This window comes from Gordionus sp. m RMFG-2023, chromosome 2 (genome assembly GCF_954871325.1).
Source record: "Gordionus sp. m RMFG-2023 chromosome 2, tfGorSpeb1-WG-v2, whole genome shotgun sequence".
NCBI classification, from domain to species: Eukaryota; Metazoa; Nematomorpha; class Gordioida; order Chordodea; family Parachordodidae; genus Gordionus; species Gordionus sp. m RMFG-2023.
The window spans coordinates 37,370,929-37,395,428 of record NC_088776.1 but is presented as its reverse complement, the minus strand read 5'-3'; the positions used below and the strand labels follow the sequence as shown (position 1 = coordinate 37,395,428).

Below are 24,500 nucleotides of genomic sequence, written 5' to 3'. Positions count from 1 at the left end.
CTAAGGTACATCTTCACTTAAATTTTATTTAAACATGTTAGCAATGCTTATTTTAGCCCATTTACGTCAAAAAAATTCGAAAAACTTTAAAAACAACGATTATGACAAATGTCACTTATCTATATGGTACATCTCCACTAAAATATTATTTAAACATGTTAGCAATGCTTATTTTAGCCCATTTACGTCAAAAAAATTCGAAAAACTTTAAAAACAACGATTATGACAATTGTCACTTATCTAGGGTACATCTTCACTTAAATTTTATTTAAACATGTTAGCAATGCTTATTTTAGCCCATTTACGTCAAAGAAATTCGAAAAACTTTAAAAACAACGATTATGACAATTGTCACTTATCTAGGGTACATCTTCACTTAAATTTTATTTTAACATGTTAGCAATGCTTATTTTAGCCCATTTACGTCAAAAAAATTCGAAAAACTTTAAAAACAACGATTATGACAATTGTCACTTATCTATGGTACATCTCCACTAAAATTTTATTTAATCATGTTAGCAATGCTTATTTTAGTCCATTTACGTCAAAAAAATTCGAAAAACTTTAAAAACAACGATTATGACAATTGTCACTTATCTATGGTACATCTCCACTAAAATTTTATTTAATCATGTTAGCAATGCTTATTTTAGCCCATTTACGTCAAAAAAATTCGAAAAACTTTAAAAACAACGATAATGACAATTGTCACTTATCTATCTTACATCTTCACTAAAATTTTACCTGTTAAAGAAACATATTTTTACCCATTAGCGTCACAAAAAAATCTTATATGTTCAAAAATACCTACCTATTATGATAATTATCATTTTTCCAGGGAACATCTTCATTGAATTTATAATATAATATCTTTACAATATAAATTATATTATAACCCTTTTGTGTCCAAAAATTTCAAAAATCTTAAAAAATAACGCATATGACAATTGTCGCATTAAAAAAAGTTTGACATAAATATTAATAAAAAAATAATTTAGAAAAACCACCTCTTTTAATATACTTAAAATATAGATATATTTATAAAAAAAATTATTTAGAAAAAGAAAAACCAGTATATATTCTTAAAATATAGATATATTAATAAAAAAATTATTTAGAAAAACCACCTCTTATAATAAAATAAACTTAAAATATAGATATATTTATAAAAATAATATAAAAAAACTATAGAAGATTTGACCTAAAAGATTATTTATTTATGATAAAATTAACAAAAGTATTTCTTAAAAAAGTTAAAAATTTATTAAAAAAATCAACAAAATATGTTTCAATATTTTTGTTCAAAAATTATTTTTTGCTTAAAATTTTTAGCTCGAAAATATGAATTTTTTTTTATTTAAAAAAAATCAAATAAATAAATCCATTTTTATTATAAGATCAAAACATATTTGAAATAAAATTTAAAAAAATTTTTTGTTTGCTAATAATAAAATATTAACAAAAATAAATTATTTCACTAAAAATAAATAAATAAAATTCTACATTATTATTTAAAATATCTAATAACATAAAAATAAATTTTGACTCTAAATTTAAATTAAACTCAAGCTAACCTCTGAGTCCACTAAGTGAGCCGACTAAGTGAGCCGACTAAGCGAGCCGACTAAGCGAGCCGACTAAGTGAGCCGACTAAGCGAGCCGACTAAGTGAGCCGACTAAGTGAGCCGACTAAGTGAGCCAACTAAGCGAGCCGACTAAGTGAGCCGACTAAGCTAGCCGACTAAGTGAGCCGACTAAATGAGTCGACTAATGCGGCTCATTTAGTCGACTCGAGTCTGAGCCGTTTTATCGACTAGAAACTAGGCTCGAGTCGTAGCTAAGTCGACTCGGCTTAGCCGTTTAACAACACTAATTCCTAATTTTACGTTCTATGGTGAGTTGTAGTCTATAAAATATATTTTAATAGATACGATTATGAAATAAATTATATTAGATATTTTAACAAAATATATTTTAATATGCCAACAATTATTTGGTAACGGAATAATTTAGCATATATTTATTTTATGATTGTAATTTTTATGAGAATGCTAAAATTTAATATTATTTTCTTCCCCCAAATGATGACTCATATAGTTAGTTAAAAATTAGATGGATGCTAGCTAATAAATAGATTATCAATACCCATTCCCACTTCTGAAGAAAGATGAGTTTCAATTTTAAAAATATTTAAATAAATTATCGAAATTTTTTAATGGCCTTTTCATATACAGTGTTGTGATGATTAATGAAACATATTGACGATTAAATTCAAACCCATTCATATAAAATGATAATATTTGCAAAAATAATTAAAATATAGACAAAGTATTATTGAAATTTCTTTTATTATTTCTTTTGTTGTACATTTGTAAATATTATAATTATATATGCATGTGTTTTAATTAAATCGTCAATATGTTTCATTAAATCTTCACAACACTGTAATTCAACTAGTTATAAAATAAAAAATTAAAACCTTGAAAACAAAGACCATTTAAGAAGCGGTATATTAAATGTGTTTAAAATATAAAAAATGAAAGTCCCTCAATTAAAAAAGTTTAATTGTATATTTTTTATTATTTTTTTAGGAATTATATATAACTTAACACTATATTATATTAAACATATGTTTTAACAAACTTTTATAAATTATCTATATGATTTAAGAATGGTTAAAGATACCAATTTATTAAGATTCGAGGGAGAATACGAATCTTATATAATATTTTCTTTCAAAATAACTACGTTTATACCTAAATTATTATTTTTATCTTATATTAAATCATATTGTGGTTGTACTTGTAGTTATTAGATTATTGTATAAAATATATAGAAAAAATAAAATATTCAATAATCTATGGATCCGACCCAACTAGGTTTGTTCTGACTCGGACAGACATTTTAGTGGACAAGGTCTGATTCGACCCTCGATTTTACAATTTTACGATGGTCCGAAGCATTATTATTTGTGGGGCCCCTTATTAAGTTTTATTATCAATAAGATACATATCGAATATGGCGTCTGGTATATTATCACATACACAGCTGTTTACAAATTAAATGCATATATATACAATATAATAAGCTATAGCGACTATGACGTATGTTAATATCGCCTTGGAGTATTATCATATCCACAGAGGTATACATTAAAAGGTAAAACATTGTCGCCTAATATATAATGTCATATGCTATCGCGTAAGTTATAATGTTGGCGGCCTCTTCAAGGTTATCACCCTTACCAACGTTGATTTATGGGGAGGTCTTGGGAAGGGGGGCCTGGCTATTGCCTTGTTATGATAAAGGTTAGTCCTGGGAAAATTTTGCCATGGTCCGAAGGATTATTACACAATTTATAAACGAATTAATTTTGAAAGATAATCGTTTTACATTGTGTATGTCTATATAGGCAAAGGACCTTATGTGTTTTATGAAAATCATTTTCTAAGATAATAACCACAAAATGGTTTACTATCCTTTACAATGATCCCGAGTTCGTTAAAATATTGTTCTTTTTCAACATTCAAATATAAAAAAAAAATTCATATCGGATTTATTCTATAGTAAAATTTAGGATTGAACACGGATTCTTGAAAAAAACTCGAATAAGATCGGCCGGGTAAAATTTTTTAAATCTTTTCTCGGATTGGATGGAACCTAAAAAATATAGGACCGATGCATTGCTCTAAAATGAATATTATTTTAATTGGTAGAATAAAAAATTTTTAATGCATAATATAAATTTTATAAAATGCACAAATTCACGGTTTTTTAAAAAAATATTACATATATGAGGGACTTGTATTGTTTTGATATTTCAAAAACATTTAATATACCATTTAATTAATGGTGTTTGTTTTTAGGTATTAACACCTGAGTCTGACCTTATATTAGAGGTCTGCATTGGGCGGGGTTTCGGCCCGCCCGCCCATCTAAGTTGGCGGATGGGTGGGAGAGGTAAGAAATTTAAACAATGAGCCGGCCGATTAATAAATTTTAAATCATTTAAGTAAATATTAATAAAAAATTGTTCCAATGAACTTTTTTGGATATCAAAAATTAAAATGTCCCATTTTGGTATTATAAAAACTTTTTTTCTTAAAATTAATAAACTTTTTTGTATATTAAAATTACTTTGGTGGAAACGACAAGAAAGAGATTTGCCAAAGCTATCAAGATTAGCAAAAAAATATTGGCAATTCCTGCAACTACTGCTTTTTCTGAATGAAGATTTAGCATTGCTGGAAGGTTTTTAGAACAGAGAAGGTGTTTGAATCCAGAAAATATCGATTCATTATTATTTTTGCATTATTAATTACATATAATATCAATTTTATATTTATATTATTTTCATAAATATTTTATTGATCAAATAAATTATCCATAATTTAAATTGAATATTTTTTTATGCTTAAATATAGTAATTTCCTAAAAACTTTTTGTTTTTTTATTATATGCTTAAAAAATTGAAAGAATGGCCATAAACATAAAATAGCAGGCAAGGGGTAAAATTTTTTTATAAATAATGGGTGGGCGGGTAAAAAATTTTAGACTAATGGGCGGGCGGGTAAGGAATTTTAGACTAATGGGCGGGCGGGCTGTTATATTTTTTTGAAAACTATGGGCGGGCTGAGCGGGTGGTTAAAATTTTTTTAAAACATTGGGTGGGCTGCTTATGGTCTAAAAACCCGCCCAATGCAGACCTCTACCTTGTATTAAATGGGATTTTATTTAGAAATATTATATATTATTTTTTTCATATAATTTACTTTCTTAAAATGATAATTTTTAATTTGGAATTTAATCAAATTCAAGGTGTTTGATTAAATAAGGAGAAAAAATAAAAGTTTGATTCGGTTGTAATTATAATACAAGATATAAAATATCTAAAAGATTTACTCTTTTTATGATAATATTATTAAGGTGGCATTTATGCTTTTTTATATGGTAAGGAATATACAATAGATGGCACATTTCACCTAACAATCATACTGAACGGTCATACAAAATGGCTGCTTTTTATCTATCAAAATTTTCAAGCATTATATAAACGTCTAAAAGCAGCTAAATTATAAAACATATTTTCATTATCTTATATATATAATGGCCGTAATCAATGTCAATTTTTATTTTTGGTATCAACTTTCCTATATCTCAATATTAAATAAATCGAAGGAGACTAAATACCTCTAATGTTAAATTATTCTTTTTAAAAAAAAGAAAACTTAAAAATATTTTTTTTTTACACATCAACGAGATTCGAACCACTGACTTAACGTTCGATAGATAAAGGTTCAGTCACCCCCCTTCTATATTAAATTTTGTAATATAATTCTTCTTATGTATGAAACTATATTATGATAAAGTAATTTATATCAATATTTATCTTGTTTAATGAAATATCCAGGCTCGGGAAAACAATTTCAAAATTATTATCGGTTGGCCAGGTTTGAGAAAATTTTTTTAAAAATTATAATGGGTCGGGCTGGACAAAATTATTATCTGTTGGCCATGTTTAAGAAAAATTTTTTACAATAATAATGGGTCGGGCTAGGCATGGAAAATATTTTTATAAATTATATTGGGCTACTCTTGGGCAAAACTTTTAAAATTATTTTCAGCTTGGACGCTTGGGAATTTTTTTATTATTAACTATGGATCAGACATTGACCTAAAACATATAAACCAAGTCCTATAAAATCTGATTTTGATTGTATTTTTAAATTCATTATGATTTTTTAAAATATTTTATTCCAGTTCTCAACTACCAAAATTATTATGGGGTTGGGGAAATTTTTTTAAAATTATTATGGCCTTAGACCTTGCTGGGAATTTTTTCAATATTAAATATTAGGCATGAATAATCATTAATATTTTAACAAATAATATTGATATGGGTATCAATAAAAGCTTTAAATATATTTTGACTCAAAATATAGCATTTAAACTTAGTTTTAATGGATTGGACCTGACCTGAAGGTGGGAAGGGGTTATAAAGAATAAAAATTGGATATTATTTTCAAATAAGAGGCAACAACTATCATAAGAGTAAGGAGAAAATTCTCATTCCCTGTCATTTTTGACGTAGTCAACAATGGTGACTAACGGGAGCTCTTCTCTAGTACTCTTAGTTATATATTTTTCATTTTGCCCTTTAAGAAAGAGAAGTCATCATACTTTTCTTTCTTATTCGATTATAGATGAATCAGAAATTAAGAATATCTTATGAAGTGTGATTCATAAATTTACCTCTTTTTTCGCCTAAATTTTAATATTTTTATCATATATTAATAAAGTAAATTTAGTACCATATACACAAACTAATTACCCCTAAACACCGTCATTCTTGACGGGTTATTACAGTGGCGTAACCAGGATAGATCTATGGAGGGGGGTTTTTAAAATTTAATCACAAAATATTGGCCAAATTTATGAATAATAGCGACTGAAAGCATTATTCTGAAAATTTTATCAATGTTTAGTCAATTGTAAATTAATTCAATCCATTCGGTGTAGAAAGAAGAAAAAAATCGCCCCCCCCCCCAAACCTCCCATTTTTTATGATCACCCAATATATCTTATTCTATGTTAAAAATAATTATTTTAATTAAATTTTTGCATATAACAAAATTTTGCAGAGAATTTCATTATAGACTTTATTTATTATTAATTCTATATTTATTTTAATGATAATATACAATAAAATAAATTTCAAAATGTAGAAATTTTATACAGATTATATTAAAAATTTATTGTAGATAACTTTATTTTAAAAAAAAAAATTACAATTCTTGTACGGTATTTAAAAAATATCTAATTTAAAAATTATAATTAATACAAATGAGTATATTAACAAAACATAAATAATTCTTATTAGAGATCTGCAAAAGTAGGAAAATCGAGTTCGGGCTGGGTCTGGCCTAATATTTTTAAAAAAAATTCGGGCCGGGTTGGATTGGGCCTTGGAAATTTTTTTAAATATATCTTAAATATATCAATTTTATGTAAAATAAAAATATTTGATTTTCCGGGCCGGACTTGAAACTTTAGGCCCGCTAGTGTCTACCACACAGATTAAAATAGTATAAATTAAACACTAAACATTAATAAAATTTTCAGAATAAATGCTTTCAGTCTCTTTTTAATCGTAAGATTGACCAGTAGTTTGTTGCTCTTAATTTTTTTGGCTACGATACTGATTATAACACTTACAGGTACTAATTAAGCATAAAAATTGACATAGATTATAAACCCATTAAATATTTAAAAAATAACCACGGAGAAATCATAAATACATAATCAGAATTTATCATAAGGGGAACCTGGTCGAAGGCGCAAATGGGGTCTAGGGAAAACCCCAATTTTTTTATTAACTCCCTACCCTTGGATAAATGGCTACACCACTGCTCTTGGAAGATATGGAATTGCTCCCAATTACCTTATATAAGTAAATACTAGCATTAGCTATATATTTTTTCAAAACAGATTTATAACAATATAATCATAGATGTAGCCAAGAGAGGAAAAGGAGGTCAAGACCCTAATTCTATTTAAAATAATCGGGTTCGGGTCCTGCCGGGCCCAATATTTTTTAAAAAAATGGGCCGGGTCAGGTCGGTCCATGGAAATTTTTCTAAATATATCTAAATTTATCAATTTTATATTGAATTTTTTGTGTAAAATAAAAAATTTTGATTTTATTTATTAAAACTAAACGCCATATAATATATATCTTTTAATTTGAGTAATTATAAAAATGAATTTCTATATTTAAATAAATTCGGGCCGGACCGGCAAAAGTTTTTAAAATAATTTCGAGCCTGGCCGGGTTTGAAAAATTAGGTCCGATACAAATCACTAACTCTTATTGCAAATGCAATATTTTTATTAAAAATAGTATAATATATAAATATTATGACTAAGAATTCATTATAATTACGTTTAGAATATAAAAATTTTATGACTAAGAACATATTATAATCATATAACAATTTTATGATTTGAATTTATAAAAATAGGTCTACTTTTCTCTGAGATTTGGCTAATTTATCTAAAAGCAAATTTTTATCTTGAATAATCTCCTTAAAAATATTTAATATTACGAATCCATTGGTGCTATTTCTCAAATAGGTTTTTACCTTTTCAAAGTTGAAAAAGACCTTTCAATGCAGGTTCTAATCGGTAAGGTAACTAAAATAAAAAACAATATTTTGATATTAAGCAGGGAATCTAAAGTGAAATTACATATGGAAATGAACTGCAAAGCATTTTTTGGTCTCAAAGATTACTCTATTCTGTCAAAATTTTTATACCAAAATTCGACATCACAAAGTAACTTATCATACGATCCTGATAATTCATCAGAATAAAACTCTGAGATTTTCTTATTATCCACTCGCGTTTCAAGTGTATTCAGACCCATCTGACAAAAGAAAATAAAAGCTGTTTAAAATAATTGTGACTAATACCCTTAATTGAAATTAAAATATCAATAAGGGGAATAAAAATATTTATTTTATAAAAATCCTCAATCGTAGATGCATCAATATTTAAGCGATTGAACTATCTAGAAGCTACTCTAGGTTTAAAATTCAAACATACTAGCGATCACCTTTACTTTCTCCTTATTCTTACCAAATTAAATGATTTTTCTTTTATTTAAAAATTATAAAAAAATTAATTAAAATTTTAAAACTATCTAATTAGTTTAACAATACAAATTTTATTATTAAATTTATAAATATCTAATTTAACTATGCCAGAAAAAATTTACAATATATTTTTATTGTTATATAATATTTTACATATATTTTTTAATATATATTTAATAAACCATGTTATAATTTAAAATTCTTATTTATTTTTTTAAATATATTTCATTTTGATATCGTATATATATTATTTTATTTATAAATTGAAAGCGATTTTTAAATAAAATTATTCGCAATAAGAAAATTTTATTTTGAAATTAAAAAAAATTTTTCGGAGGCCCTTGTTTACGCCACTGGGTTATTAGCTAGTATACATTTTTATTAGTTAGTGTATATACTACCAACATGCAAATTTTTAAAAAAATCGAAGGGGGTCGGGTTGAGAATCGACTTTTTTTGGTTGATTTAATATGGAATACAACATATATATAACTTATTTTATTAAATCTGACCAAGCTATATGTTATTTTTAAATCAAATATATTAATCATTTCTATTATTATTATGACTGACTAGGATATTTAAAATGAATTGTGTTTTTTTAAATCAAATATATATTATTATTATTTTATTATTATTATTATTATTATTATGACTATATAAACAGTTTTAATGTTCACGATGTCATAATCGCTATAAAAAAGTTGTTAAAAAATAGGATAATTTAATGATATTGGATTATTTACATTTATAAGCGCTTTAAAAATAATAACAAAATATACGTTTTTGTTATTCTTGTTGGCATTAAAATTATATTATTTATATTATAATAACAAAATAACATGGCATATTTTATAGTAATTTTACTTTTTAGTGAATAGTTAGCTCGTTTCTCTAAATGATATGGAATTTAAAATTCAGGTTTTTTTGATTAAACAAATCCTATTATTACTCTTTCCCATTATCAACCAATAATAATTCCTATCAATTGGCAAGTAATATAATTATATATCTTATATTTATAACAGAACAGAGGTGTCGGAGAACAGGCAATAAGGTGCTCAAAGTAGAGATCTGCAGATCACGGCCCAGCCGTACCCGGCTAGAGACCGGTCCTAGGGCTATTTTTTGGAAATTATTTTGGATTGGGTATAATATTTTTTAAAAAATCTCGGGCCGGGCCGTGTAGGGTTAAAATTTTTAATTAAGATATCATTACATTTTGTGAAATAAATTTTAAAATTATTGCAAGAAACAAGGTGCAAATATTTTTTATTTGTAAATAAATTTTTTTTGCAATCAAAAAAAAAATTAAATTTTTATATTTAAATAAATTCGGGCAGGCACGACGGTATTTTTATTTCGGGTCGGGCTTTTCGGGACAAATAAAAAAAAACGAAATCGGGTGGGCAAGACAAATTTTTTAAAAAAAATTTGGACTGGCTGGGCTTGAAAAATTAGGCTCGATGCAGATCACTCAAAGAACGTCTAAATTTAATTGTAGAGTAAATATGGTGACGGGTAGGAAAAGAGCCCCACCCCATCTAGATAAAAAAGTCGCCTTCTTTTTGTAAAACCTTTCTATAACCATGACGATATTTTTAAAATAATGTATCTTTTTTCCTAATTACATTCTATACGCTGTTTGGGTCATTCCATGTCAAATCAATCACTTTTCGGCCGACCCCTTTCGATTTTGATGAAAAATCGTAGGCTGGTTATATATGTTCCCATTAGATTAGAAATAAAATTTTAGCGGATGAGCAACTATATTAGCGGAGATATTCGGGGTTAAAGGTCTAAAAAACGTCTTTTTTTGCTTTTTACTGATGTTAAATAACTAGTTTTTAATTTTAAACTAAATATGATCAAATATTGAATATAATATCAATAGCTAAGTTAATAATTTATGATTATGGCAAAAACATCAAAATTAATTTTTGATAAAATATGGGTCATCTTATGGTCAGTTGAAAACTTGAAATTAATATTTCGAAATGTATATGATCTCCGATTTTTAATTTTTTTAAGAAATATTATCCGCTTACTATTTTTTTAATAATTTCTTCAACAATTAGCATGGCTGGATATTTATTTTAAAAAATATTGCGATTTTTATACTTTAAAAAAAATAGATGGCGCTATATATAATAGTTTTAATATGTTAAAATTCATTTTTTTATTGATTAAAAATATTTTAATGTATATATATCATACTAAATCGATTACAATGTCCATTATATATATTTATTTGTAATTCAGATCATAAATTTTTAAAATCTTCACAAATTTAGCCTAATTAAGATAGTTTATAAATTAATTAAATCTTACTTCATCTAAAGGAACACAAAGCCTGGCTAGCTTGTGAGATTTCTTCAGGAGATAATATATATGTTCGACCGGTGGGAGTAGAAGGATTGACCAGCGAAAGAATATGAGATTTAGGTAACACTAAAATATCATCTTTCAGGGGAAATTTAAATGAGGCTGAAGGTCCACAAGGGTATAAAAATCGGATTTTTACTTCTTCATTTGTATCATATTTATCGATTATATATCCTAACCACCATTTATCATCATATACACATGTTACATATCCATTAATATTTTTAAATATAATTTTTTCATTTAAAAACGAAACTTGTTTTATATTATATTTTTTAGAATTTGAATATATTTTGGTTTTTAGTCTATTTTGATCAATGGGAATAACCACGTGAATTTTTAAGGTCCCATGTATGGGCAGTGCAGAATTAAATCTTTTGCGAAGGGCTAACTCCCCTTTGATATATTCTTGATTGGATATATATTCAAATTGAATTCCATTAATATTTTCTTTAGCATAATTATATAATTCTAATGGGGTTAGGATTTGATTTTTATTTGGCCTTTGAAGACTAGCTCTGGCAACTAATCTTTTGACAGTTCCCCCGATACCGTCACATGCATTTTTGCCGTGAGCAGTGGCAAAGAAATGCTATTCGGCAGGAATATTAAAATCGTATTTATGAAGGCATATGTTCAGAAAATTTTTGCGATTCTTGTATTGAGACGCGGCTCCATCTGAAAAATATATTATTTTTTCTGGTTTAGAATTAAATTTGGCTGTTAAGAAATTAAGAAATTTTTTTTGGTAAAGGTGGACTGCACTAGTATTATGGTTTAATGATTCGGATATAATAACAAAATTTATATTTTTTAAATCTTCTCCAGATTTATAATATGCTACAAATGGATGTATAGTGGCCTGCACGTTGTTCCAATGAAATCCCTGAACTTCATCTTGTAAAATGAAGGAATAATTTTCAGAATAATCTAGAATTGTTAAAAATTCCCCATCTTTTAAATTTTCTTTGGAATTCTTCAAAAATAAACTTTGTTGTTTAGCTATAAACGAGTGACGCAGTAAAATTTGAACTTTTTCTAATAAATAATCGATGAAATCATCAACGGACTTTATAATAGTTTCAAGATTTGTTCTATCCACCGTGATCCATTGTTTAAACGTGACATATTCTATACGATTTCTCTGAAACAATTGGTATAATTGTCCCTTAAGAGATTCTATACCAGGGCATTGATCACAATTTGTTAAATAACATTTTGGCTGAGATGGATTACAAATAATTTGCGCCAATAGATAGTTGTAAGAATTTATACAGTAATCTTCTCCTGCTGTAATTTCAACTATTACATTTGTCATTAATTTCACATTCTGATGAATAGCGCAGACACAAACAGTGTGTGTGCCACTAGCTCCAACTAAAATACAGTTTTTTGGTCTAAGTTCGGCAAATTTAGAGAATCCAATTGATATATTTGGGTATTCTTCCTTAAACATCTTGAATATTTCTTTAAGATTATTTAATATAAGTCTTTTTTGAACTGGTTCTTTCTCGCCTTTAACAGATACACAATCTTTTATTCCTGGCATGAGTCGGCTTATTTCATCAGAACTATAAAAATCCTTGACGAGTTTAAATGTTTTTTCGTTTAGTGTCTTTCCTGCCTTATGTTTTGGAAATGAAAGAATTCCACTTTCTTTTACCATCATTTTAGATTTTCTTGCCATGTATGATGTTACGTTGAATTCCTTTTGAATTTTATTTACACTCCATCCTTGAGGCAAAATTGTAAGAATTTGATATTGTTGATTTTTTTGATAATTTATCAAAGTTATCCTTTAATATAATAAGAATTTCCTCTTTCATTGGACTATCAATCTCGGAATCAGATATTTCTAAAACCTTACTCTTTATTGCTTTTTCAATCTTTTGAATTTTATTTTTAGGATATTTTTTCTCCATTAAACGTTTTCTTTTAATTGGTGATTCTCCAATATTGTGTAATGTTTCATTAATCGATTCAAAGGCATCCTGATTATGGGTTATTGGGGATATAAATTCTTCGGGAATATGTGGACCAATTTTACTTAACTGGTATCGGCACGAATTACATATTTTTTGTTGAAGATATAAATGATTATTTATATAAAGCATCCATGGAAGAACTGATCTTAAATTTTTTTTAAAATTTTTATGATTAACTTTATTCAGTGGATTGCAACATTTTATCTTATCTTTTAAGGGTTTCATTTAAAAAAATTTATTTATTTTTAAATGACAAGTAAAAATATTTATATGTAAAAGATATGAATCGGTGTTTGTGAAAAAATATTAAAGAAATCAATTTGTATTTTTAGCAACTGTGATTTATTGATTAAATTCGCTAATTAATTTTGCTAATCAGTTTATTTTTAATAATTTTAAGAAAAGATAAAAACAGCTGACTTACTTTTATTAATTTTTTCAGTGTTAAACATATGCTCAAAATTCAAAGACTTTGATCAAAAATTTTATAGAGAATGCTCAAATTCATTTGATACCCAAAATTTTATAACTAGTTAATTTTTTGTTAATTATATCGCTTAAAATTTTTTTAAAAATCTTTGAAATTTTCTGGTTAATGACAATTTTATAACATTCTTGGTCTTGATGGGTATGACTTAGTCTGGAGTGGGGGTGGGGGGTAGGCCGGGTAATTATATGATTTTCGATTTTTCCCTTAATAATTTACCTGCACTCCTTTAATCCTGCTTTTTTGTTCGCATGTTAGTCGGATTTTTTAATTATTTTTAATTTACATTGAAATATTATAAAAATTATTAAAATTTTTTATCCTGCGAATATCTCAAGGGAATAAGGTTTACAAAGTTATATAATCTAATTTTATGATATATTATACATTAAAATATTTTTAATCAATAAAAAAATAAATTTTAACATATTAAAACTATTATATATAGCGCCATCTATTTTTTTTAAAGTATAAAAATCGCAATATTTTTTAAAATAAATATCCAGCCATGCTAATTGTTGAAGAAATTATTAAAAAAATAGTAAACGGATAATATTTCTTAAAAAAATTAAAAATCGGAGATCATATACATTTCGAAATATTAATTTCAAGTTTTCAACTGACCATAAGATGACCCATATTTTATAAAAAATTAATTTTGATGTTTTTGTCATAATCATAAATTATTAACTTAGCTATTGGTATTAGATTCAATATTTGATCATATTTAGTTTTAAATTAAAAACTAATTATTTGACATCAGTAAAAAGCAAAAAAAGACGTTTTTTGGACCTTTAACCCCGATTATCTCGGCTAATATAGTTGCTAATGCGCTAAAATTTTGTTTATAATCTAATGGGAACATATATAACCAGTCTACAACTTTTTATCGAAATTGAAAGGGGTCGGCCGAAAATCTTGATTTTTTTGCTCATTTGACATGGAATAACCCGTTTACGATATAAATTTAATGAATTGGAATAAATGTTAAAAATTAACTTCTTTAGATTTCCTTCTGATATATTATATTTTAATTTGGGTAAAAAGAATTCAATTTTTTAGAACCATTTCCAATATTTAAAAAAAGTTTACCGCAATTGTGATTCCCGCATTGGATCTAGTGACGCTAATAAAAGAATTGTGCTAATAAACTATGGTCCTTAATCCGGACCGGTCTTTTATTAATATTTTAATTAACTTGTTAAATAGCTATATATTAACCGCAACAGAGTTTAGTATATATAATAAATATTAAACAAGCAACATCTAAACAAACATTTCCCAAAGCAATACAAAAAGATAAAGGGGCTTAAGACAATATGATATAAAACTGGAATAAATATCTTCACCTTATAAAATCTCTTATTCAAATCTAAGCACCTTAGGAAGAAGGATATCAGAATTTATTTAATATCATTTATAATAATTATGTATATAAGAAATACGATATTTTAAAATTAAATATAAAAAAATGAAACCATAAAAAAACCAGTTTAAACCAGGTTTTTATCAATGGTTTTCCAAGTATCCTCCAGATCAAAGACCGACTGTGGCCTCCACTATATTGTGCATAACATTTTTTAATGCAGATCTAATAAATAATGGAGACTGAATTATATATTATAATGAATTAGACTGAGCATGACCTTTTGAATATAAAAATTCATATTAAACTTTTAAAAAAAATTATTTAGCTCTTCATAAACTATGGGTGACGTTATAATTGTCATAGGAGGAAACGGGTTCTTAGGGCATCATATCATACAAAATTTACCAAAGTATCTAAAAACTTCCTCTCATTATGACTACCGCTCAAAAGGTGTTATGAATGGACCCCAATATACCGATTTCGATAACAATACAAAATTCGCAGCTAATAAAGTTAGAAAAATCAAGGAAGTTAGAATAATTGATAAAAATATTAAAAACAGTAATTATGGAGAAGAAAATCTGACCATCGATGTCGAAAAAAATATAATGAAAAAAGCCATCAAAATTCCTATAACAAAACGGAAAATCGATATCCTTAATTACGAAGAACTCGCCGAGAGTTTCAAAGATGGCACGATAGTCATTCATTGCGCTAGTCTGTTGATTGCCGACAGAGATTATTTGATAAAAGTAAATGTACAAGGTAAAAAAATTTTTTTAGATTTGTTTGTCATCTTTACATGGGGTGAAAATAAAAATCAAATAGAATAATTCTAAAGTCACTTTATTAGTGAAAAAAATTAATAAAAAGAGGATTATTATGTGGAAATAAATTAATAAAGGTAAAAATTTTCAAAAACATTTTGAATACTTAGAATCTAATATTTATGAATAATTTAATCAAATAATGGAAGGATATTATTCTACGAATAAAGTTTTTTATTTTCGATTTAATTTTGTTATTCGTAACGAATCGAATCAAATAACTAATAATTCGTTTTAAATACCCCTTAACAATAAAAGAAATATTAACATTTTTTTTTAAATTTAGCTTTAATCTCCGGGTGGTAAACATTTCCATTTGTTTTTTCTTCTTCAGTCAAAAGCACTTGATAAAAATAAAAAAATCTTATTATTTTTTATGAATATAGAAAAATAAAAGTAAAATAAAATTATTAGATAAGGTAAATAAAATTATTAATTAAATTTATATAAGATATATAATATAATATTTTTAAAACATACCTTAAATTTAGATATATGCATGACAAAAAGGCATTGTTATTTAAAAGTAGTTTCTTTTTTAAATGAACCAGCAAAGGGTAAAATAACAATAGAAATTTCCAGAGTTGTTAAAGTATCAAGATACAAGTATCTAGATACTGTATCTAGATATAAAAATGTAGTATCTGTATCCAGATAGATTTTTTAGAAAGGTATCTGTATCTAGATATTATTTTAGAGGTATCTGTTTTTAGATACTTTTTAAGAAACATTTTATATACCCCTTTTTTTATTATAAATAAAAATATTTGACTGTAAAATTTATTTTATTTTATATGAGCTATGAAATAAATAAATATATATATATTATATATTAATATTTATTAATACTATAATAAAGAATTATATATACATAAAATATTAAAACTTATATATAAAAAATATATATAAATATTCATTAATTTAAATATTATGTCCGAGTTTATCAATAAACCATACAAATTTTAATATTACAATATAGAAATGGTAAATTTTATTTTATAACTAAATTTTTAAGTTTATATATTTATTTAGATCTATATCGATGAAGAAGAGGAAGCAACAACAAGTTCTATTGCTTTACCATGGCCAATTTATAGAGTCTATTTTAAAATAATATCTCAAAACAAAGAAAACAATTCTCTGATGGTAAAATGTTTGCCGTGTCAGAAAACATCCAACCTTGTTAACAAAAATGAAAAAGGGGAAGGAAAATAAAACTACTAAAGAAAATATTGGACAAGGCTCATCCTCCAATAATATTTTTGCTAAAAGACCTTTGACTTTAACTCAAGGCACTTTAGATGATTTAATTATTGCTTTTATTATAGATGGCATGCAGCCATTTTCAATTGTTGAAAATCCTTCTTTTAAAAAAATGATCAACACTTTGGCTCCACACAAAAATATAATTTGCCGACAGACAGTTGTTGGTAGAATTTCCCAAAGATGGGAAAATGAAAAGAAAGAAATAATTAAAAGTCTTATAGAACCATCATTAATATGCACAACAGCAGATTGTTGGAGTGCCTATCGCCGGTATAGCTAACATTTCAATTTGTATAATAATTAATTAAGAATAAATTATTTCAGCAATTTTATGAAATTTTAATTTTTAGTTCATACATAGAAGTAACCGCTCACTATATAAATCCAATAAGTTTGGAAAGAAAAAATATAGCGTTGGCTTGTAAAAGAATGACTGGTAGTCATACATATGATAAAATAGCAAAAAATTTACAAGATATAGCTAAGGATTATTGCATTCAAAATAAAATTTCAAAGACCATTACAGATAATGCCAAAAATTTTATAAAATGTTTTAGGTTTATTTTATTATAAATAAATATAAACATAATATATGATTGATTACTTAATTTATTAAAGAGTTTTCAAGCCAATTGAAAATAATACAAGTGAATCAATTGATGATCTGGAAGATGAAGCAGTTGTGCCAATTTCTATATCAAATCTTTATAATACTCCACGGGATTCTGAATTATCAGAATCATTTAGCTTACCTCATCACCAATGTTGTGCCAGTCACACATTGAATCTTATAGCCACTGTGGATGCCAATAGAGCCATGCAGTGTAAACAATATCAGAGGGTAAAACTAATTTTAATTAAATAAGTAATATTTTCTTCATTAGATATATAGCACAACACTACATAAATGCCAAAATATATGGAATAGGCAAAATAAGTCTCCTATTTCATCTGAGATTATTAAGAAGGAATATATTGGTCGTTATTTTATATGTCCTAATATAATTAGATGGAACTCCACCTATAATGCCTTACAATTAATGTCAGAAATTATAAAAGATAAATCTGACAAAGTGGACAAGATATGTGATGGAATAAAACTACCTAGGTTTTTACCTAATGAATGTGATTTTATTCATGAATATTGTTTAGTAAGTTATAAATAATATTTATATATATAGCATTATTTTAAATTAGCTAATGAAGCCAATAGCTAATTCCCTTGATATTTTGCAGGGAGATAAGTATATGTACACAGCTTATTACTGTGCAACTATTTCACAACTTATTATCAAATTAAAGAATTTTAAAGAAATGAACCTGAGATTCTGTTTACCACTCTTAGATGCCTTACTTAAAGGGATTGAGGATAGGTAAATTAATATAATAAATTAAAAATATTTAATAATTCTAGGTTTATTGTGACCTTATTTGAATATGATAATATTATAGCAACCATGCTCCACCCTTTTTTTAAACTTGATTGGACATGGTTGCAAATGGAAGAAAATCTTAATAAAAGATAACAATTGATACAAAGATTAGCTGGTGAATTATCAAAGTCATCAACTGACTGCAAGCAAATAACCTGCCAAAAAAAACAAATAATTTAATTTCAGATTTTTTTCAGTACCCTACAGCAGATATAATTTCTAATAAGGATTTAAATTTTGATAATCAACAAATTTTAAATAATTTTTTCAAAAATGAATGTAGAGATTTTAGCATTTTTAAAGAATACCCTGATATAAAATTGTTATTTATTAAATATAACACTACAATTCCTTCAAGCGCCCCTGTGGAAAGACTATTTAGTGTTGCTAAAAATGTCTTTACAGATAAACGAGGATGCCAAAATGATCAAAATTTTGAAAATATTTTATTACTGAAATCTAATAATTATTTATAATTATTTAATCATATATTTTCATATATTATATTAAAATCATTATTTTAGTTATATTCTGATAAATGTTATATCGCGTCAATAAATTTTTTAGCTCATTTCATGAATTTTCACAATATAATATTAATTTAGGTTTATGCAAATATAAGAGCATTATAAAAAATGTATCTGTATCTAGATCCATTTAAAAAGTATCTTTTAACAACTCTGGAAATTTCTAATTTAGCTTTTATCCATATGCCATAAAAATTCCCTAAAGTAAGCTGCTCAAGTTGTAAGTACTTGTTAGCTACTTTAATTGTTTTTATGATATTTATCAACCCTATAATTGCTTCCCATTCTAAAGCTGTAAAAACTGTATGATGCTGATAATTCCTCACACATATCTTTTAATTCATTCAATCTCTCTAGCATGTTATAGGAATAACCATCTGTGACAATCCAATATAGGTCTTTTTAAGTTTATTTTTTTTTAGTATGATTGATATAGATTTTGTCCTTAGTTTCTTGCAGGCAGTATGATCTTTAATGATAATATTAGAAACTGAGCAATTTTTTAATACATGATCTACCATAAGTTGTAAAGTATGAGATTATATTTATAATATTATATAGAGGATCATTAAGATTGCTTGTTAATTCATCATGTATATTTGTGAAACCAGTGGAAACATCATTCAAATTATCTATATCTTGCATTTGTTCTTCATCATTTTCAGACATTTGATTGTGATCATCACTATCCTCCATAAATATTTACCATCTTAATAAGATTTGCCCTCTTGTCAGTTGTTATAGTGTATATTTTTGATGTTTTGATTTTTTAATCATTTAATACCTTTATTGAAAGGAGTTTTAAATTTTCTGCAGTGGGCCTTCAAGAATTTCTTTCATTGCTAATGTTCTCAGAACAATTTTTGTTTTTGAATATACTGAAAATTAATCCTAATAACGGACTGTCTAGACAAGTAACACAGTTAATTTTTAGAGATAATTCTTTGATTATATTTTGCCAAATACTTAAGGCTAATTCTGCAACATTAGATTGAATATTTTAAGAATTTATTTTAATATTACCCATGCCTTCTAATATATGATCAAGAATTTTTTTTAAAACCGCTATCATCGATTAATTTGAATGGTCTGCTTTTAAATGTAACCAACTCAGTACATAGATTATTTTATTTTTATTTAGTTTAACTGATATTGTTTGTTCTTTTACTTCTTCTATCGTCTGTTGTCTTGATGACATCTTAAATTTTTTTTATTTTATTAGGTTTTGTTGTGATATTTTATTAATTTTATCGAATTCTAGAGGGTGGTTTCTTTTTATGTGATGCTCAAGATTTACTCCATGATGGCCTTTCATATTTATTTGATAATCAGTAATTTTACATTTTGATGTGTCATTTATAATATTATATGTATATAATTTATATATTGGACTTAATTTTTCTCTAGGCATTAAAATTTTTAAAAAATGTTGTAAAATGGCAATATACCAAAGTTTATAAAAATTATGACTGATACTTATAAATCAAATGTGATTGATAATAATCTTTAAAACGATTCGAATATAATTAAATAGTAATAACTTACACATTATTTTATAAGCATAAAATCACGAGGCTCGAATCAGTTCAGGCATTACAGAAATTTTTTTAGCGGTTTAGGTTCGATAAAAAATACCTGTTTTTAGCGGTTTAATGGTTCAGGTTGGGTTTGGATCCCTGTATGTAATCAAGAGGTTGGAAAGTGGGAAATTAGCCTGTTCTCGTAAATATTATTTTAAGCTAAGAAAATCCCCACCCTCCATAAAAAATGTATACAATATATCACTAAGAACAATAATTTGAAATAAAAATAATTAAAAGTTAATATTTCTTTTAAAATAATGACTATAAATTCAAAATTTAAAAAAAAGCACTTTTATCAAAAATAGGTCAATAAACAAAATTAAATATAACATTGCCAAAGGCTAATAATAAGTGGACCTGAAAACCACAAGTAAAATTTATAGCGGAAATCCATCTAAGAGTGCTTGCCCCCCTTCATAAGAAAATCTTGGATATGCCTACACTCTAAATATATGTACTAATAAGGAGAGGTACATCTTAAAAGTTGAAGAAAATTTTAATTTTTACAAGAGGGGGGGGGGGGGGAGGTGAAAGGGATGAAGAGGTAAAATCTCAAAAAATTTATGATCAGCTTATAGTCACCATCTTATACTTATCACCTACTTATAATGACCATGACCACTTCCTGACTTACTATTTAAGCTACTCATTCTAAAAAGTTGATCACTATAAGATGGTGCTCATCCTAAAGATTTAGGGAGAAATGATATTTTTTCCTTCTTTCTAACTTCATTTGTGCGAATATTTCCTCATAGAGACCAATGTATCAGAGTGAGCATGCCGTTGTAATAAACATCAGGATGCGTTGATTAGACCTGGATTCTTACTTAAATCTAATCATTATAGGGAGATAATAATTATAAGGTGGATATCACATGTAATTTTGAATTTTTACATCATCAAATTTGGCAAGTTAAATATATTTATTCATTAGTTATCTTTTTTATTATACACAGTAATCACCATTATAATCGACTTTTTAATTAGAAAATAAATATACTAGGTCATTTCCAGACAGAACGTTTTTTCAGTTTTAAAATACATTAGGCATATCTTCAAACTGGTTTTGGAGGCATGTCTCCAGCAATTAGGATATTAGTCGAATTAATTTTTTTATACAACATAATATTTAACAAAAAACGTAATGGGTCAGGTATCTCAGACGGTATTCTTAGCCTTATACATATTTTTAATTATATTTCAAATTAGTAATCCTATAAAAAATACTATAGCAGTATAACGCACGTTTTTTAAACTTGCTTGGGAATAGCATTAAAAATAAAATTGGAAATTTTTTTTTCTTTTTAAAAAAATCTTTGATCTAATTAATATTAACATCGTATATATTTATTCAAAAACATTATAAAATAATTCTAAAAATTAACTGACGGGACCGGGCCGATTTATTATTAAATAATCTGTATTCCTAATTTTTCAACTATTTGGCATTCATCTCTTATAACACATATTTTTGAAAGGAACTAAAAATGTGATCAGGGCGTGTTTGCAACAAGGGATAAGCATACTAATATACACGAGTACGGTTGACGTTTGTGTGGGAATGAAATTATCGATTCAAACTGATTTAGACGAAACTCAGAGCTATCCAGAAATTCATTTATTCCCTAACTATGGAGGGTCTAAGTTAGAAGCGGAATTAAGTGTCTTAAAAGCCGATGGCCAAAGTCTACAGAATGTGGATACTATGAATACTAATAACCATGTAATGAGGACAGTTTGCCTAAGACCTTGCGCTATATATGGACCACTCGACCCCTATTTTATAACTGAGTCTATACGGTATAATATACTTGTTATTATCTCATCTTATACCTTTGAATAAAGTTTGGTTCGGGTTAAGTATGAGTTCTAATTTATGATTAGAAGGATGTTTAGTAAAGAATTTCTTAACTGTTAAAATTTTATTAGGTTAATGTAGTATTTTTAAAATATCGTTTTGATTTTTAAAAAATGAACAAAAATTCTTTTTTTAAAAAAAGTTGAGGCAATTTTGTTTAAAAGAATATTTCACTATCTTGATTTTCAAATATCAAAATTGGTTTGATTCATCGTTTATAAAAAATTTATAAGGATTGGTTTGAGAGGAAATGAACCATACTTTTGGTGGAAAAAGAAAAAAGATATGGAAGTAAAATATAGGTTTCCGAGGTTAAACATAGGGAATGCTAAAATTCAAGCGGCATACGTTGGTAACATTGCTTGGGCCCATTTAATTGCAGTGGAGTCAATGAAAATGGGAAATAGTCAAATAGGTTAATTTATTTAAATTAAATATCGACAATGGAAATTTATTCTATTTTATATACTTTCGTTTTGGCAAAAGATATTTCATGTTTTAGGTCAAATTACATATAGTATACTATTAAAATAAATGTGTTTAATTATAATATTTATATAAATAGCTAGTCATACGAACTTTAATCTTCTTTCATATTACGTTCTACCTCTACTTTTTATATCACATCCAACCTATAATTGTTTAGAAACTGCTTATAATCATTGGCGGTGGATTTATTCAATTAGCTTGGTGATATATAATCTTATATGAATCCTCACGAGTTCGCCATTATCCATCCAACTTATTTATGTTCTATTATTCGATCAAAGAATAAATCCTTAGAAAATAAACTATATATGAGTTATAAATTTAATACCAATCATGATTTTATAATTTTCACTAAATTTAGTCCATATATTTTATTTTATTCCTACTCTTCTAACCCCTAATTTCGAGTGTTACCAAATCACACGCTTTTGCCACATATGTGTTAGAATGAATAAAGTCCGACTCATCTGGCCTGATAAGATCTGAGTTCGCAAATTTAAATCATATTAATATAAATCGTAAGAATTAAAGCAATCTTTATTTATGAAAAATTGGGTGAACGTAGATAGCCAAGAAGTTCTCAATATAAAAAACCAAACCACTGAATCAAGGACGTAAAGAGAGATCAATATTTCTAAGGGTCAAAGATTGCTAATTATATTTTGAATGACAGGCAGATATAAAAAAAACACAAAATATTAATATATAAAAAAACAGGCGGAAATACATTTTTTATCGCCGACGATACACCCATAATGAACATTTATGACTTGGTCAAACCCTTTTTCGACGCTAAGAAGATTGAACTATATCCAAGAGCCGTGCCTAAAATATTCATTCGCGCGCTATCAAAACTTTGCTATTACCTATTTAAGTACGTGCCTTTCTGTCAAAAATATTTTCCAATAACCCTCTCTTCCCTGATTTACCTTTACTCTAGTCATGTTGTCAATTGGCAAAAAAGTAAAAAAGTTTTGGGTTATACCCCATTGTTTAACTTCAAAGAATCGATGGTTGAATCGTTAGAATTCTACAAAACTGTGAAGGAAATATAATGTACAATGTTTTATATTTAACCCAATTGTGATAAAAAGCGAAGGCTAGTCTACCAAACCTTGATTTAAATATATTTTTAATATTTTGCACGATTTCTTTTATTATATTTATTATATTACCATAATTGCACTTATAAAACCACATATTCAATATATCGCAAATGTAATAGTACTTACTTTTATGTTTTCATTCAAAATGAGAAAATTGATTTTAAAATTTTCAAAAATAAAATATTTGAATTTATTTAGATTATACATAATCAAAATGTCAACTCTATATATTACAATTTGAAATAAAATTAACACGAAATTATGATCATTACGTATATAGTGAGTATACATATATATATAATAAAATATAATTTTTTTTAGCTCCAAAAATTCACATAATGGATGATGGATGTAAAAGGTCAGGGAACCTAAGATTCATAAAAATATAATATAAGGTTTATAGTAATAATATTTTCGCACTTTTGGCATTTAAATTTCTGGGTCTCATGAGAAATATTATAAGTGCGTAATATAATATTGCAATAAAATATTCTTAATTAAATAAAAATGAAATATTTTAAAATTTATTAG

At 26.2% G+C, this 24,500-nt stretch overlaps 2 protein-coding genes across 6 annotated transcripts in view; one reads left to right on the top strand and one right to left on the bottom strand.

Moving 5' to 3' along the window:
• The first annotated feature begins 9,506 nt into the window (after positions 1-9,506).
• LOC135925571 (3 beta-hydroxysteroid dehydrogenase/Delta 5-->4-isomerase type 1-like) lies at positions 9,507-24,205 on the top strand. 5 transcript variants are annotated; one of them, XM_065460964.1, is made up of 5 exons: positions 9,507-9,649; positions 15,206-15,645; positions 21,995-22,316; positions 22,608-22,789; positions 23,581-24,204. In XM_065460964.1, exons 2-5 carry the CDS (start codon positions 15,219-15,221, stop codon positions 23,916-23,918), a joined length of 1,269 nt encoding a protein of 422 aa, XP_065317036.1. In that variant the 5' UTR covers positions 9,507-9,649; positions 15,206-15,218; the 3' UTR covers positions 23,919-24,204. The 5 variants fall into 5 exon arrangements, with proteins under 5 accessions (XP_065317036.1, XP_065317039.1, XP_065317040.1 ...); XM_065460967.1 differs by lacking the exon at positions 23,581-24,204 and adding an exon at positions 23,429-23,552; XM_065460968.1 differs by lacking the exon at positions 23,581-24,204 and adding an exon at positions 23,272-23,420.
• Positions 24,198-24,500, bottom strand: part of LOC135925572 (molybdenum cofactor biosynthesis protein 1-like) — a 29,735-nt gene continuing 29,432 nt past the window's right edge. The window contains exon 11 of the mRNA XM_065460969.1: positions 24,198-24,337. The gene's annotated coding sequence lies outside the window, so the exon portion shown is untranslated. The remainder of the gene's footprint in view (positions 24,338-24,500) is intronic.

Bases quoted from the DNA above. Each gene is read 5' to 3' on its own strand.
- LOC135925571 (XM_065460965.1), top strand. From the start codon at position 15,219: ATGGGTGACGTTATAATTGTCATAGGAGGAAACGGGTTCTTAGGGCAT. The intron at 22,317-22,607 runs GTATAATATACT...AAAATTTATAAG, and splicing joins TTTATAACTGAGTCTATACG to GATTGGTTTGAGAGGAAATG. The intron at 22,790-23,580 runs GTTAATTTATTT...ATAAAAAAACAG, and splicing joins AATGGGAAATAGTCAAATAG to GCGGAAATACATTTTTTATC.